General features: G+C 37.1%; 1 protein-coding gene across 7 annotated transcripts in view; it reads right to left on the bottom strand.

The window, feature by feature from the left end:
- CEP112 (centrosomal protein 112) overlaps positions 1-19,053 on the bottom strand; it is a 558,138-nt gene that overhangs the window by 461,878 nt on the left and 77,207 nt on the right. For 4 of the 7 annotated variants that reach the window (XM_023212013.3, XM_023212017.2, XM_023212014.3 and 1 more), the window contains 2 exons: positions 8,532-8,579; positions 8,203-8,283 (listed from right to left, as the gene is read on the bottom strand). In XM_023212013.3, the coding sequence (XP_023067781.2) occupies positions 8,203-8,283; positions 8,532-8,579 (129 nt within the window). The remainder of the gene's footprint in view (positions 1-8,202; positions 8,284-8,531; positions 8,580-19,053) is intronic. The other 3 variants (XM_023212015.3, XM_023212018.2, XM_023212016.3) reach the window with 1 other exon arrangement.

Here is a 19,053-nt window from a genome sequence, read left to right on the forward strand (position 1 = left end):
GAGGTTGCAGCGAGCTGAGATGGCGCCACTGCACTCCACACTCCAGCCTGGGCGACTGAGCGAGACTCCATCTCCAAAAACAAAACAAAACAAAACAAAACAAAAAAAAGAACTGACCAACAAAGATTATTATCAGTATTTACAGCAAAACCTCTGAAAGATATCTAATATTTAAATAGAAAAATAAAATTTTTAAACAGACCAAAAAAAAAGAGGTAATTTTTTGTTATGTTGGAAGGTGAAAGGCTTTTCTAAGCATAATATAAAAACCAGAAGCCTAGAGAAAAGGCTGACAGATGCGACTATTTAAAAGAAAACTTCTCATGCAAATCAAAACTACCATGAGATATCATTTCAGTCCAGTTAAAATGCCTTTTATCCAAAAGATAAGTAATAACAAATGCTGGCAATGATGTGGAAAAAAGAGAACCCTTGCACACTGGGTTGGTGGGAATGTAAATTAATACAACCACAATGGAGGTTCCTCAAAAGAAAATAAAAATAGAACTACCAATCCACTAATCCCACTCCAAGGTATATACTCTAAAAAAAGAAAATCAGTATATTGAAGAGATATTTGCACTCCCATGTTTATTGCAGCACTAACAACAATAGTGAAGATTTAGAAGCAAGCTAAGTATCCATCAGCAGATGAATGGATAAGGAAAATGTGGTACACATACACAATGGAGTACTACTCAGCCATTAAAAAGAATGAGATCCTGTCATTTGCAACAACATGGATAGAATTGGAGGTCACTATGTTCAGTGAAATAAGCCAAGCACAGAAAGACAAACTTCATATGTTCTCATTTATTTGTGGAAGCTAAAAATTAAAAACAATTGAACTCATGGAGGTAGAGAATAGAATGATGGTTATTAAGGGGTGGGAAGGGTGGTGGAAAGGTAGCAGGGGAGTTGGGATGGTTAATGGGTATAAAAAGTAGAAAGAATGAAGAAGACCTATAATTTGCTGGAACAATAAGGTGACTATAGTCAAAAAATAATTTAATTGTACATTTTAAAATAACTAAACGAGTATAGATTGTTTGTAACACAAAGGATAAATGCCTCAGATGATGGATACCCCATTTATGCTGATGTGATTATTATGCATCACAGGCCTGTATCAAAATATCTCATGTAACCCACAAATATATACACCTACTATGTACCCACAAAAATTCAAAATTAATTTTAAAAAGTTAAAAATAGAAGAAACCTTCTCTACACTAAAAAGTAGCATAAATCAAAAGACATTTACAGAGAAAAATACTTGAAAGACATATAAAAAAGAAGTGATACTTTAACATGCAAATTGCTCCAGCATTAATAACAAAATGGAAAAAGAGACTCTCTATACTATTAATGCTTACTTAAATAGACATAACCCTTTTTAACAGCTTTATTGAAATATAATTTATATATCATAAAATTCAAACATTTGAACAATACAAATCAAAGGTTTTTAATATATCAGAGAGTTATACAACCATTAGCACAATCTAATTTTAGAACATTTTAATCATCCTAAAAAGAAACTCTATATCCACTAGCCAACACTCCATGCACTCCCATGCCTGCAGCCCTACGCAGACATAACCTTATTTTAAGGACAACTTGTCAATGTCAATCTAAAATGTAAATGTGCCACCCTGTGACTGAGCTATTCCATTTCACATAATTTATTCTGCAAGAAAAGACACATAATACACAAAGATATGGACAGGGGTATTCTTGAAATACCATTTGTTATAGAAAAATACTCTAAACGGCCTATATGCATCAATAGCTTAATAAAATGTGACATATCAGTAAAATAAAATTTATGCAATTATGAATAAGAATGGGGTGATATTTCTGATATGGAAAAAATCATCAGAATATATATGTCAGTCAAAAAGCAATGAAATAGGCCAGGCACGGTGGCTCACGCCTATAATTCCAACACTTTGGGAGGCCGAGGCAGATGGATCATAAGGTCAGGAGCTTGAGACCAGCCTGAGCAACATGGTGAAACCGCGTCTCTACTAAAAATACAAAAAATAGCGGGCATGGTGGTGCACACCTGTAATCCCAGCTACTCAGGAGGCTGAGGAAGGAGAATCGCTTGAATCCGGGAGGCAGAGGTTACAGTGAGCTGAAATTATGCCACTGTACTCCAGCCTGGGTGACAGAGCGAGACTCAGTCTCAAAAAAAAGCAATGAAATGGTCTATATGTAGTATATGATCTAATTTTACTTAAGAATGAAGTAATCCTAAGAATTTTAAAGAGACTATCCATTAAATTTTCAGCAATAATTATCTCTGAAGAATGAGTTGAGAAAGTGATGATTAAATACTTGAGAGCTAATATTTAATTTTAAATAAAGTTGACTCACTTAAAAGAATACTATTTATGGTTTTAAAAATATTACCCAGCAACAATAAAGACATTTTTAGATGAGAACATGCACAAGAGTTGTTTTATAGGGACATGTAAGGCTCTAACAAACTTCAAAACAGAAGAGCATTCATCCGTATACCGACAATTGAATGTTGAATAAAAGGGATTTAAACAAGTAGACATAAGATTTTCTTTTTTTTTGAGACGGAGTCTCACTCTGTCGCCTAGGCTGGAGTGCAGTGGCGCGATCTCAGCTCACTGCAAGCTCCGCCTCCCAGGTTCACTCCGTTCTCCTGCCTCAGCCTCCCTAGTAGCTGGGACTACAGGCACCCGCCACCAAGCCCAAGTAATTTTTTGTATTTTTTTAGTAGAGACAGGGTTTCACCGTGTTAGCCAGGATGGTCTCGATTTCCGGACCTGGTGAGCGCCCGCCTCGGCCTCCTAAAGTGCTGGGATTACAGGCGTGAACGACCATGCCTGGCCATACCAATTTTCTAAAGAAAAACATATGTTTATAGAACACACAGAGAAAAGAAGAAAAAAACATAGAATATATTACCAGTATTTTTTATTTCTAGGTGTTGATTCTATAGGTGATTTTATTTCCCTCCTTACATATGTCTCTATTTCCCAAAGTGTCTTTAATAATAAATACTTTCTTTTATAATTAGACATGCTAATTTAAAAGATAGATGAAATTAACATAGTTTTTACACAGGGGCAAATCAGCAGATACTTTTAAATATTGTACAATGGAGAAAAATATGATTAAAAAACTTCATCAAAATAAGTCAGAAATGACTATGTAATTGCACAAAGGATTATTTTAGAAAAATGTACAGTGAATATATTTTAATATATGGAATAAGTTTATGATTAAATGCAAACTTCTCAATGATGCCTCAAATATTTTTATAGTATGCCCAAAAGAAAAACAAAAACATAAGGATTTAGGAAAAATAAAATCAAACACATTTAAAAATGAATTTCTGATGCAATGCATGATAGCTTCAAATGTTTTTTCTTTGAAAACACATGTGGGTGGCATTGATATGTTGACTCCTGCCCCAAGTTGTCATCAACAAAATTTTCAAGTGACCACTTCCTTTCAGTTCGTTTAATTATTTTATGGTAAGCAGCCTCAATAGTAAGAATTAATACAAAATAAAATTAAAAGGAAAAATAGTTGGGAATGACTCAAAATGATTTTTATAATTAATGAATGACAATTTTTAGAAAAAGAAATTCAAAACAAGAGCTCAAAGGAAGGTATGTCTGAGTATAAGAAATATTACTCCCAATTTGCTTTTTAAAATGTCATTTGCTTTTATTACAACAGTTTTTTAACACCAGGATTACACAAGAAAGAAAACCCTGAGTCTGATGTCAGCAAGATGACAGACTAGGACTTTCAAGCCCTTGTCCCTCCACAGAAAAATCAATTTGAACATAAACATGAACAAAAATACCTTCATAAGAGGTAAGCAAACAAGGTGAAATATAGCACAAAATAGGAAAAGACATAACACAGAATGTAGAAAGGACAGTTTTACTCTGCAGTCTGAGGCTGCAGATTTTAAAATACTCACATCACCCCTCCCCCAACTCCAGACAGTAAAGCTTGGAGAGACCCTCCACTTGGGAGGAGGAAAGAAAGGTGAGCACTAGACGTAATTCAGACCCCAATGCCCGGTCAGTCCCAGTAAAACGCAGGACCAGGCAGGACTCTTCAGCCCTAGACTCCCAGCCAGTACCCCATGACTGACCCTGCAAATCCACCCTGGTACAAGGAAAATCTCACAGCCCCAGGCTCCAGAGTGGCCCAGTAGATTTAGTCCCCGGGTCCACCCCCACCCCATGCCGATCCCAGCAGCCACAGCATCCAAACTAACCCTAGTGCTAGACTGACCCCAGCAGCCTATGCTTCAGCTCCACCCCAGAGCCAGACCAGCCCTTACAGACTAAGGTTCCTGGCTAGCCTCTGTAGCCCCAGGCTCCAGGTCAGCTCCCAAGACCCAAGACTCCAGGTCAGTACCCATAGACTGAACCTCTAGGCCTAACTTGGCACAATGCAAGATCCCACAGTCCCAGGTTCCAAAGCCAGCCCAGCAGACTCAGTCTCTGGACTCACCACACTGCCAGGCGGGCCCAGCGACTTTGTGCTCCAGACTATTCACAGCACAACGCTGGCCCCGACGACTTCAGGTTTCAGGCCTACCCAGGAACCAGGCGAGCCCCCAGAATCCCTAGTCATCAGGCCAGCACCCACAGACTCAGCCTCCATGCTGGCCCATGTGAATATAGGTTCCAGACATACCCAATGACAGGCCAGCCCATCTGGCCCCAGGCTCCAAGCATAACCCAGGATTCAGAGCCAGGTCAGCCAACACAATCCCATGCTTTAGACCCACCCAACCTCCCAGTCAACACCTCTGGCCCAGATCCCAGGCTGGCCGCTGGGGCCCCAATATCCATATTAACCCCTGTGATCCCACATTCCAGGAGACTCAGGGTCCAGGCCTGACTAACGGACCCAGGGTCCAGGCTCATCCCAATAAACTCTGGTGCCAAGCCAGCCCTCAGAAACTAAGATTCCAGGTCCATCCCTACAGAATCATGACCCAAGCCCACCCCTGCACACTCAGGCCCCACGTCTGTCCCAGTGAACCAAAGAACCAGGCCCATCCCAGAACCTGTCCGGCCCCTGCAGATTCTGGCTTAAACCCACCCTAGAACCAGGTCAGCCCTTGTGGATCCAGGCTTCAGGCTAGCCCTGGTGGATACAGATTTCAGGCTTACCATACAGACCCAAACTCCAAACTCACTCCCATGGACCAAAACAACACATCTACCCAGTGGATCCAGGCTCCAAGCTCAAACATGAGGACCAAGATACCAGGCCCACCCACTTTCTGACTCTGCCTGAGGACTGTAGGAGAGAGCCTACCAATAGGCCAAACAGCCTGCCCAGAATTTCTGGACAGGCTGAATAGTGACTGGCTTTCTCAAATGAAGCCAGTCTACAAAGACTATAGTAATTTCCTACTTCTTCAAATGTGCAGACACCAACATAAAGCAACAAGCAACATAAAAAAACAAGGAGACATAACCCCAGCAAAAGAAAATAATCTCCCAATAGCTGACCCTGAAGAAATGAAAATATATAAACTGCCTGACAAATAATTCACACTAATGGTTTTAAGGAAGCTCAGTCAGCTTCAAGAAAATACAGAGAAATAATTTAACAAAATCAGAAAAACAGTAAGTGTACAAAATGAGAAATTTAACAGAGAAATTTTTTTAAAAATCAAATTCTGGAGCTGAAAAATGAATGAAAAGAAAAATATAACAGAAAGCATTCACAACCAAATTGATCAAGCAAGACAAAAAAAAAATCTGTAAACTCAAATATACAGGCTATTAGAAAATACGCAGTCAGAGAAGAAATAGGAAGAAGACTGGAAAGGAATGAAGAAAGTTTACGGGACATATGGAATAGGATCAAAAGAACAAATATTCAAGTCATAGGAGCTAAAGAAGAAAAAAGAGACAAAGTTGTAGAAAGTTTAAAGAAATAATAGCTAAAAACTTTCCAAATTGAGGGAAATATATATATATATATATCCTGGTACAAAAAGGTCAAAAGTCTCCAATCAGATTTAATTCAAGCAAGACTATACCAAGGCACGTTACAATCAAACTGTCAAATATAAAGAACAAATGGAGGATTCTGAAAATATCAAGAGAAAAGCAAGTTATATACAAGAGACTTCCAGTAAGACTAGCAGTGGATTTCATGGAGGAAATCTTACAGGCCAGAAAAGAGTAAAATGACATATTCCAAGTACTGAAAGACAATAACTGCCAACTAAGAATATTGTGAGTGGCAAAGCAGTCTTTGAGAAATAAAGAAAAGATAAAAATGTACCAAGACACAAAAAAGCCTTAGGGAGTTCATGACCACTAGACTTGTCTGACAAAAATGCTCAAGTGAAATCTTGATGCTTAAAGAAGAAGACACTAATGAATAACAAAAAAATACATATAAAAGGATAAAACTCACCAGTAACAGTAAGCAGTCAAATACAGAATACTCTAATAATATAATGTTGTGGAAATGACTTATATCTTTAGTATGAAGATAATATATTGTTTAAATATCATAGCCACAATTTCTTTCTATACAATATAAAAAGATGTAAACAATCAACAGAGTAAAAAGACAGCCTACACAATAAGAAAAATATTTGCAAGCCATATATTGAATAAGGGGTTAATATCCAAAATATATATGGAACTCAAACAACTCAATGGTAAGAACACTAATAACCTGATTTTAAAATGGGCAAAGGATCTGAAGAGACATTTCTCAAAAGAAGACATGCAAATAGCCACCAGATACATGAAAAACTGCCCAACATTCCTAATCATCAGAGAAATGCCAATTAAAACAATATTGAGATATCACGTCACACCTATTAGAAGGGCTATCAACAAAAACAGCCAGACCAGCCCCTACAGACTAAGGTTCCTGGCTAGGAATTGGATATTGGCGCCCCAGCGGCCCAAAAAGTAAAAAGATCAGTATTAGAGGGGATGTGGAGAAAAGAGAACCCTTGCCCAGTGTTAGCAGTAATGTAAATCAGTGCAGTCATTATAGAAAAACAACATGAAGGTTCCTTGAAAAATTAAAAATAGAAATATATGATCCAACAATCTCACTATTAGGTATAAATCCAAAGAAAATGAAATCAGTATATTGAAGAGCTATCTGCATCCCAATGTTCACTGCAGCAATAGCCAAGATATAGAATCAATATAAAGCGTCCATCAACAAATAAATGAAGAAAATGTGATATATACACACACACATATACACACACACACAATGAAATGTTATTCAGTTTTCAAAAAGAAGGAAGTCTTGTCATTTAGTACAACATGGATGAACCTAGAGAACACTATGTTAAGTGAAATAAGCCAGGCACAGAAAGGCAAATACCACATGATCTCACTTATATGTGGATTCCAAAAAAGACGAACTTACAAAAGTAAAAAAATGGTGGTTATGAGGCCAGGCGACAAGGAGTGGAGTTGGGAGATACTGGTCAAAGGATACAAAATTTAAGTTAGATGAAAGAAATCAGTTCTAGAGATCTATTGTACAGCATAGCAACTTTAGTTAATAACAATGGATTGTATTTCAAAAATCACTATGAGAGTACATTTTAAGTATTCTCATTACAAAAAAAATGATAAGTCTGTGAGGTAATTCATATATCAAGCTCAATTTAGCCATTTGACAATGTGTACATATTTCAAAACATCACATTGTACACAGTAAACATATACTATTTTGTCCAGGTATGGTGGCTCATGCCTGTAATACTAATGCTTTGAGAAGTCAAGGCAGGAGGATCGCTTGAGGCCAACAGCTCAAGACCAGCCTGGGAAAAACAGTAAGATCCCATCTCTACCAAAAAAAAAATTTAATTAGCTGGACGTGGTGGCACAACTATAGTCCTGGCTACTTAGGAGGCTGAAATGGGAGGACTGCTTGATCCCAGTGAGCTCTGATCATACCACTGCACTCCAGCCGGGCAAAAGAGAGACTCTATCTCTAGAAAAAAACAAAAAACAAAAGACAAAACAGAAAGACAAACTCTGCCTACCATGCATCACGTTTCACATTTGTTTCAAATGTAACCTCTTCCTAGAATATACCATTATTTTAACTAAAACCTGAAAACCTAGATTATATAAAATATTAAAACTATATTATCAATTGGGTTTATCAGCAATATCTCAATCCTACCTCTTTCTCACGTATTCGAGAGAGAAAATGATCATCATGGAAACTGCTGGATTTTCTCAGGCTGAATTTCGGTGTCATCTGCTGAATGAACAGGAGTTATTTAATAGGTTTTGAGATCTGGTTTATCCTTAATCCCAAAGAAAACTCCTAAATTGCCTGCGGCCCATACCAAAATAGTACTAACATTGCAGGAAAAAAATCACTTCCAAGTGATAAAATTCAATTATCTTTCCTAATGTACATCTGCATTATTTTCTATAAATAACTTGGTGATTATTTTATTTTAAAATACCTGCCCCTAGAAAAAGTCCAATGGATTTCTCACATACCAGAGAAACTGGGATAGGCTTCTGTCTCAGGTATCGAGGATTTTCTATCTGAAAATTTAAAAATAAAACAAAATAAGGATTTATTAATTTTGGAGTTTTAATTATTATTTGATAAAATATAGAATTAAGTTGCCATATGAAATATTTTCTAGATTTCTTAATATTTAATTCATTTTTAGAATGGGTATTGTATGATACATTTTTAGTGGCTCCCTACAAATAAAATATAAAACATAAACTCCTTTGCATGCCAAAATGAACCTACATGATCCTCTCACTGCCTAACTGCCCACTCTCATCTTCCATTACCCTTCACCTCACATTTTATGCTCCCAGGATCCACAATGCCTTATATTACCAGCACATGGCAGATGTTCTCTCATGCCTGTCCACCTCTGAATTTCTCTGCCCAGCCCTCCAAACCCTATAAGCACATACCTATTTGTTCTTAGAGTCTCAATTTAATCACTGCACTCCCAGATGTATTTGGTATATGAATCCTTAAACATATCTTTCCAATAGCAAAGAGAACACAAAATTCCTTTGTGACTCCCCCTAAATCTCCCTTTCAGATTCATCTATCTCCACAATACCCCACATTCCCAGGACATCAGACAACTGGTTTTAACTTAAAAGCACTATACAGTCTCCCATGTCTGAGTCTTTGCAACCTGTAAGATCATTCCCCCAACTTCTACACGTGGTTAACTTACTCAAGATTCACAGTTTAAAAATCATCTTCCCCAGGAAACTTATTTCCTACTACTCCAGTAGTACCCTGGATGCTGGTTCCCTTTTACAATCTGGCATCTCCCTGTTTCGAAACAGTGTGGACTCTGAAAGCAGAGACCATGACTGCCCTGTTCACCACTCTATCCCTAACACCCAACTCAGCGCCCAATGAATATTTCTTCGGAAAGAAGGAAGAAACAAGAGGAGAGAAAGGAGTAACCTGTACCTGATTCCACCTTCTTATCAGCTCCTAAAGTATCCCATGTCCACTCTCCCATAGCCCTTATGTAACACTTTGAGTGTTTATCAGTATGTCTCCACATCTCTCTCTTTGAACAGGAGTACAGGGATGACGTCTTCTCAGTTCTGTATCTCTGGTAGCACAATATCTAATGCATAGTAGCCTTTCAATAAAGTATTTATTACATGAATGTACTATATGATAAAGTCGACACACTGATAGTTATCTCTACTATTTCACTCATAAATAAAGTAATAATTAAAAATCATTACCATGAAAGTCTAATTTCTTCATATCACAAACCCACAAATTACTACATGGATAATCTCACAAAGTATATGAGCACTAACCATCACTTCAACCTAGGGTAGGGGTTCTTACCCTTGTTAAATTAAGATTAATCTAAAGCTGCCTCCTCACATATTTTTAATTCAGCCTAATTTCTCCATACATGGTGAACTGTAACCTAACTGGATGTGTACACAGACTACAGGCTACTCTTGTGCCACTCACTGAGTTTTGGCCCAAGGCAATCAACTGTTCAAACCAGATTCAAATAAGGCAAAAGCAGAGCTGTAACCAATCTTGCTGTTTCTGTACCTCGCTTCCATTTTTTGTACGTCACTATCCTTCTTCTGTCCATAAATCTTCAATCATCCAGTAGTGCTGCAGCTTCTCTGAATCTATTATGATTCAGGGGCTGCCTGATCCATGAATCATTCTTTGCTCACTAAACTCTGTTCAGTTTAATTTCTTTAGGGTTTTTCTTTTAACATCCTAGAGTGTACTATGAGGATCAAATGATAAATATTTCAAATATAAATTACTGGATTCTACTTCTCCAAAATCCCATTGTGTTTTCAAAAAGCTCCCCAAATTATTTATTATGGTTAATAATTCTTGAAAATGAACAATTCACACCCAATTTGACAATAAAGATAAGGGTGAATGAAGAATCAATTAATCAAAAAATGTAGAAGTCATAACATTTATAATAGAATGTAATCAAGTAAAACTTAAAGAGTATAGCAATAGACAGGATATAAAGTGTAATTATTTTAGCATCTAGATTAAAGGAAATACACAAAACAATTTTCTTTCATGTGAACGCCAGTTTCTAAAAGGTAATGGCAACTGTATGAATTTAAATGTCTCTCCCCATCCTTCAAAGACCCATACAGATTGATAAAGAGACCAAATAAAAATGCCCATCATTCATGACTACATCATAAAAAGGAGAAAGAGAATACAAATCCCTGGATTAACACATAGGTGGCTAAATAAAGATACCAAATCAGCAGAATTAGATCCTGAGCCAAACCAGAGTGGTAGCACGGGGGAAAAAAGGAAAGTACTCAGGGTCCTAGTAGTGGTGGAACTAAATATCATCAAACAATGACCTGTCAAAGAAGAGTGGCCTACCTTAGGCAGGCCACACAAAAAAACTTAATGGCTCAAAGTGCCAGAGATGGGCACAAAAGGAGGAGCTTGGAAACCACGAAGAAACCAGAAAGGCAGTTCTAGGAAGGAATCACTTCTGAGGTAGAGAGAAGCACCTTTGAAGGAAGGTTGTTCATGATAAAGGGAAAGAAAAAAGCAGCTGAAGATAAGGGCCCTACAGAAACAAGACAGAATCAAAGAATCAAAAGAAGACAAGCCATGGCCGGGCGCTGTGGCTCTCGCCTGTAATCCCAGCATTTTGGGAGGCCAAGGCAGGCAGATCACCTGAGGTCAGGAGTTCAAGACCAGCCTGGCCAACATGGGGAAACCCTGTCTCTACTAAAAATATAAAACTTAGCAGGGCGTAGTGGCAGGTGACTGTAATCCCAGCTATTCAGGAGGCTGAAGCAGGAGGATCTCTTGAACCCAGGAGGCGGAGGTTGCAGTGAGCTGAGATCAAGCCACTGCACTCCAGCCTGGGTGACAAGAGCGAAACTCTATCTCAAAAAAAAAGAAGACAAGCCAGGCTAACAACCACAAAAGGCACCGTTTGTTAAAGAAATTAAACTTCAGTGTAGCAGAGGAGGAAATAAAGTAATAAACTGTCACTACAGTTATCTTTTTTCTCTTGTACAACTCTTTTTTCTTAAGATTAATTAACTAATTAATTAATTTTTTTGAGACGGAGTCTCGCTCTGTCGCCCAGGCTGGAGTGCAGCGGTGTGATCTCGGCTCACTGCAAGCTCCGCCTCCCGGGTTTACACCATTCTCCTGCCTCAGCCTCCCAAGTAGCTGGGACTACAAGGGACTGCCACCAAGAAATAAAGTAAGCCACCCACTACCACTTCCCACACAGTCACTGGCTATTACTTGTTCTGAAAAATCTAATGGATAATCATGAACAGAAAAAGAATCCAATATCCACAAAAACTTACAATAGAAAATAGAAAAATCAAAATCAAGACCTGCCAGCAGAAGGAAACACTTTTTTAAAAGCTATAAATACAGGCAAACAGTAATACAGCCTTCCTTTTGATTCCCATGTCTCCCTGCTCTCATACATCAAGGTTTTTGTGCAACCCGCTTAAAGTAGGACACTCCCCTACATGTCAATACTTCATAATATTTTTGTTCCACCACCACTAGGACAACACATATTCAAATATAACTTTTAAATAATTTCAGGCATAAAAATACTACAAATCAAAATAAAGACAAAAATAGAAAGATCTTAAATAGGAGGTGACTAGATTCAGGAAAAAAAAACATGGAACAGTAACACAAAAGTCATCCAAGAAATGAAGACTAAATTAAGAGTTGTAGAAGAAAGAGGCCGGGCATGGCTCACGCCTGCAATCCCAGCACTTTGGGAGGCCGAGGCGGGCAGACCACGAGGTCAGGAGATCTAGACCATCCTGGCTAACACGGTAAAACCCCGTGTCTACTAAATATGCAAAAAAACTAGCCGGGCGTGGTGGCGGGTGCCTGTAGTCCCAGCTACTCAGGAGGCTGAGGCAGGAGAATGGCGTGAACCCGGGAGGTGGAGCTTGCAGTGAGCCGAGATAGCACCACTGCACTCCAGCCTGGGCAACAGAGCGAGACTCCATCTCAAAAAAAAAAAGAATTCAAAAATTCCATAATCATTCATGATTTTTTAAAATATCCTGACAAAATAGAGACATTCTTAATTTGATAAATGGAACCTACCAAAAAAACTGTAAGTAAGAAAAAAACTACAAGTATGAAAAACCGGCCAGGCGCAGTGGCTCACATCTGTAATCCCAACACTTTGGGAGGCTGAGCTGGGCGGATCACCTGAGGTCAGGAGATTGAGACCAGACCGGCTAACATGGTAAAACCCTGTTTCTCCTAAAAAACACAAAAAATTAGCCAGGCATGGTGGTGCATGCCTATAATCCCAGCTACTCAGGAGGCTGAGGGAGGAGAACTACTCAAACCCGGGAGGTGAAGGTTGCAGTGGACCGAGATAGTGCCATTGCACTGAGTGAATAAGAGTGAAATTCGATCTCAAAAAAAAAAAACCAACATGAAAAACTGAAAGCATTCCCTGTAAGATAGGGAACAATACAATGAGTACCACCCACTATGAATATGCCCCTATTCGACACTGTAGTAGAATCCTCCTAAACGGCATTTTTTTAAAAAGAGGAAAAAGGAGGAGGGTAGAAAGAAAGAAGAGGGTACAAGATTAGGAGTAAAAACTAGAACACCTCATCATTTGCAGATACCTCTCTACATAGAACTCTATGAATGAATAAATAAACAAATAAATGATAGAACTAATAAGAGTTTGGCAAAGTTGCCAGATGCCAAATCAACATATAAAAGTCAACCGCGATCAAAGAGGCAGAGCAAAATGTTCAAATAGAAGCCTTTAGCAATTTTCCCCACAGCACGAACACCAAATTGAACAACTATTCACATAAAAAAAGCACCTTCATAAGAAGGAAAAATCAGGTTAGTGATCACAGCACCTAGTTTTAGCATATTAAGGAATGAGATGCCAAAGAAGGTAAGAAAGTCAGTCTTAAATCGCCTACATCACCATTCCCCTATCCCCCAGCAGTGACTACATGTCATGAAGAGAGAATCTGTGTATTTGGGGAAGGGAGAGCACAGTGATTGTGGGATTTTGCGTTGAAACTCAGTGCTGCCCTGTCACAGCAGAAAGAAACAGCAGGCAGAATTCAGCCTGCACCCACAGACCTATCCTACAAGAAATGTTAAAGGAATTTCTTTGATCTGAAAGGAAAGGACATTAATGCACAATAATGAATCATCTAAAGGTATAAAACTCACTGGTAAGTATACAGAAAAACACAGACTATTATAACACTGTAATTGTGGCATGTAAACTACTCATATCTGAAGTAGAAAGACTAAAAGATGAACCACTCAAAAATAATAACTGTAACAATTTTTCAAGACATAGTGTAATAAGATAGAAACAACAAAAAGTTAACAAGTAGGGGGATGAAGCTGAAGTGTAGAGTTTTTTTATTAGTTTTCTCTTTGCTTGTTTATGCAATCAGTGTTCAATGATCAGCAGTTTAATATAATGCGTTAAATTACATGCACACTTCATGGTAACCTCAAGCCGAAAAACCTACAAGAAATGCACAAAAAATAAAAACCAAGAAATTAAAACACACCACGTGAGTAAATGGCTTTCACTAAAAGGAAGACAGGAAGGAAGGAAAAAGGAAAAGAAGACCACAAAACAACCAGAAAACAACCAACAAAATGGCAGGAGTAAGTCCTTACTTATCAAGAATAACATTCAATTTAAATGAACTAAACTCTCCAATCAAAAGACATAGAGTAGCTAAATGAAAACACACCTGGGTCACGCACAGTGGCTCATGCCTGTAATCCCAGCACTTTGGGAGGCCATGGTGGGTGGATTACTTGAGCTCAGCAGTTCAAGACCAGCTTGGGTAACACTGCAAAACCCTGTGTTTACAAAAATTCCAAAAATTAGCTGGACTTGGTAGCATGCACCTGTAGTCCCAGCTACTTGGGAGGCTGAGGTGAAAGGATGGTTTGAATCCAGGAGTCAGAGGTTGCAGTAGCCAAGATCATGCCACTGCACTCCAGCCTGGGTAACAGAGCCAGACCCCATCTCAAAAAAATGAACCTAAAATATATTTACAGAACATTTCATCCAAAGGATGCATAGTAAACATTCCTCTCATCCACATATGGATTATCCACAAGGACAGACCATATGTTAGGCCACAAAACAAGTCTTTAAAAAATTTTTTGAATTTAAATTGCATCAAGTATCTTCTCTGACCATGAGTTAATAAAACTAGAAATCAATAACAAGAAGAATTTTGAAAACTATACGAACAAATGGAAATTAAATATGCTCCTGAATGACCCATGGGTCAATGAAGAAATAAAGAAGGAAATCTTCTTGAAACAAATAAAAATGAAAATACAACATACCAAAATCTATGGGATACAGTAAAAGCAGTAGTAAGAGGAAAGTTTATAGCAAGAAGTATCAACATGAAAAAGGTAGAAAAACTTCAAATAAACAACCTAATGATACATCTTAAAGAATTAGAAAAGCTAGAGCAAACCAAACCCAAAATTAGTAGAATAGAAATAATAAAGATCAGAGCAGAAATAAATGAAATGAAAATTTTAAAAACACAAAAAATCAACAAAACAAAAAGTTAGTTTCTTCAAGAGAAAAAAATCAACAAGCCTTCAACCAGATGAAGTAGGAAAAAAAGACAGAAGATTCAAATAAAATCAGAGATGAAAAAGAGACATTACAACTGATATGGCAGAAATCAAAAAATCATTAGAGGCTACTATGAGCAACTACATGCTAATAAATTTGAAAACTTAAAAGAAATGGATAAATTCCTAGACACATACAACCTACCAAGAGTGAACAAGAAAGAAATCTAAAACCTGACCAGAACAAAAACAAGTAATAAGATTGAAGCTGTAATAAAAAATCTCCTAACAAAGAAAAGCCTAGGACCCAATGGCTTCACTGCTGAGTTTTACCAAACATTTCAAAAAGAACTAATATCAATCCTACTCATACTATTCGAAAAAATAGAGGAGGAATGAATATTTCCTAATTCATTCTACAAGGCTAATATTACCCTGATACCAAAACCAGACAAAGACACATCAAAAAAAGAAAACTAGAGGCCAATATGACTAATGAACATTGATGCAAAAATCTTCAACAAAATACTAGCATACTGAATTCAACAACACATAAAAAAAATCATGCATCATGACCAAGTAGGATTTATTCCAGGGATGTAAGGATCGTTTAATATAGGCAAATCAATCCATGTGATAAATCATAACAACACAATGAAGGACAAAAACCGTATGATCATTTCAATTGATGCTGAAAAAGCATTTAATAAAATTCAGCATCCCTTCATAATAAAAATCCTGAAAATTTTGGGAAAGAAGAAACATACTTCAGTACGTCAAAAGTCACATACAACAGACCCACAGCTCCTATCTGTATTGAATAAGGAAAAACTGAAAGCCTTTCCTATAAGATCTGGAATATGACAAGATGGCCACTTTCATTAATGTTATTCAACATAGTACTGGAAGTCCTAGCTAGAGCAATCAGACAAGAGAAAGAAATAAAGGGCATGCAAATTGGAAAGGAAGAAATCAAATTATGCTTGTTTGCAGATTATATAATCTTATATCTTAAAAAAACTTAAAAGACTACAACAAAAAACTATAAGAACTGAGAAACAAATTTAGTAAAGTTGCAGAATACAAGATCAACATACAAAAATTAATAGCATTTCTATATGCCAACTGCAAACAACCTGAAAAAGAAATCAAGAATGTAAATTCCATTTACAATAGATACAAATAAAACACCTAGAAATTAACTTAAATAAAAGAGTGAAAGATCAGTACAACAAAAACTATAAAACACTAATGCAAGAATTTGAAGAAGTGACAAAAAATGAAGATATTCCATGTTCATGAATTGGAAGAATCAAAATTGTTAAAATGTCCATACTACCCAAAGCAATCTACAGAGTCAAGGCAATTACTATAAAAATACTGACAACATTCTTCACAAAAATAGAAAAAAAAAATACTAACATTTATATGGAACAACAAAAAAAAAAGACTAAGAATAGCCAAAGCTATCCTGAGCAAAAAGAATAAAACTGGAAGAATCACATTACCTGACTTCAAACTATACTACAGAGCCACAGTAACCAAAACAGCATGGTACTGGCATAAAAACAGACACACGCACCAATGGAATAGGATAGAGAACCCAGAAGTCAATCCATATATTTACAGGGAACTTATTTTTGAAAAAGATCACACGAATACATACAATGGGGAAAGGATAGTCTCCTCAATAAATGATGCTGGGAAAGCTGGATCCACACGCAAAACAATGAAATTAGAGCCCTATCCCTTGTCATACATAAAAATCAAATAAAATGTAGGAAAAACTTAAATCTAAGACCTCAAACTAGGAAACTACTAAAAGAAAACATTGGGGAAACTCACTAGGACATCGGAGTAGGCAAAGATTGAGTAAATATCGCACAAGCACAGGCAACCAAGCAAAAATAAACAAATGGGATCTCATCATGTTAAAAAGCTTCTGCACAACCAAGGAAACAATCACAAAAAATGAAGAGACAAGCCACAGAATGGGAGAAAATATTTGCAAACTACCCCTGTGACGAGGAATTAATAACCAGAATATATAAGGAGCTCAAACAACTCTATAGGAAAAAAAACTAATAATCTGACTTGAAAATGGGCAAAAGATCTGAATATACATGTCTTAAAAGAAGACATACAAATGTCAAACAGGCATATGAGAAGATGTTTAACATTACTCATCATCAGATAAATGCAAGTCAAAACTACAATGAGATATCATCTCACCCCAGTTAAAATGGCTTCTATCCAAAAGACAGGCAATAATAAATGCTGACAAGGATGTGGAGAAAACGAAACCTTTGTACAATGTTAATTTCCATAGTGGCAAATTAGTACAGCCACTATGGAAAACAGGGTAGAGGTTCCTCAAAAAACTAAAAATAGAACTAACATAGATCCAGCAATCCCACTGCTAGGTATATACCCAAAAGAAAGGAAATCAGTGTATCAAAGAGATACCTGCATGCCCATCTTTGTTGTAGCACTGTTCACAATAGTGAAGATTTGGAAGCAAGCTAAGTGTCCATCAACAGATGAATGGAAAAAGAAAATGTGTTACTTATACATAATGGAGTACTATTAAGCCATAAAAAGGAACGAGATCCTGTCATTTGCAAAAACTTGGATGGAACTGGAGATCATTAAGTTCTGTGAAATAAGCCAGAAAGAGAAAGACAAACTTCACATGTTCTCAAATATTTGTGGGAGCTAAAAATTAAAACAATTGAACTCTGCAGATTGACAGTAGGATGATGGTTCACAGAGGCTGGGAAGGATAGAGGAGGTTAGGGAAACTGGATATGGTTAATGGGTACAAAAATATAGTTAGAGAGAATGAATAAGATCTAGTATTTGATAGCACGATAGGGTGATACAGTCAAGAGTAATTTATTGAACTTTTTCAATAACTGTAAGAGTGTAATTGGATTGTTTGTAACACAAATAAAGGATCAGTGTTTGAGATGACAGATATCCCATTTATCCTGATGTCATTATTATGTATCATATGCCTGTTATCAAAATATCTCATTTACCTCATAAATATACATACCTACTATGCTCCCATACAAATTTAAATTTTTTTTTTTACATTAAAAAAATCAACTCCATTTCTGAAATGAGTAAAAATCATCTAGGAGAAGAGTTTACAAAGATATTACTTCTAATATACTGCACAATTCTAGATAAACTGACAAAATGATACCCTAGACCTTTATAGAGCAAATAAGCTTTATCAAAAGATTAGGGCTAAAGGCTGAAAAAAAAAATAGACAGTAGAATCCATTTTGGACAGTCTCAATGTTGCAAAAAATGTCAGTTCTTAAGTTGATCTAGCAATTAAATGTGATCCAAACCAGAATTCCAACAGGGTTTTTGTAAAACTTATAATGACCTTATAAAATGTATATAAACAAAAATGGGGCAAAAGTAGCCAAGACACGCCTGATGAAAAAAATCAAGGTGGGGCAATTGGCAATTTATAAAGATATAATTAAACTGTCCAGGCACGGTGGCTCACACCTGTAATCCCAGCACTTTAGGAGGCCGAGGCAGGAAGATTATGAGGTCAGGAGATCGAGACCATCCTGGCTAATACAGTGAAATCCTGTCTCTATTAAAAATACAAAAAATTAGCCAGGCATGGTTGCACACAACTGTAGTCCCAGCCACTCGGGAGGCTGAGGCAGGAGAATCACCTGAACCTGGGAGGCGGAGGTTGCAGTGAGCAGAGATTGTGCCACTGCATTCCAGCCTGGCAATGAAGTGAGACTCTGGCTCAAAAAAAAAAAAAAAAGAAAAGAAAGAAAAGATACAATAAAACTATAGTAATGTAGACAAACCAATTGAACCAACTAGAAATTGGCAGAAAGAAACTCAAGTATACTT

The sequence above is a fragment of the Piliocolobus tephrosceles genome, chromosome 16 (assembly GCF_002776525.5).
Source record: "Piliocolobus tephrosceles isolate RC106 chromosome 16, ASM277652v3, whole genome shotgun sequence".
NCBI classification, from domain to species: domain Eukaryota; kingdom Metazoa; phylum Chordata; class Mammalia; order Primates; family Cercopithecidae; genus Piliocolobus; species Piliocolobus tephrosceles.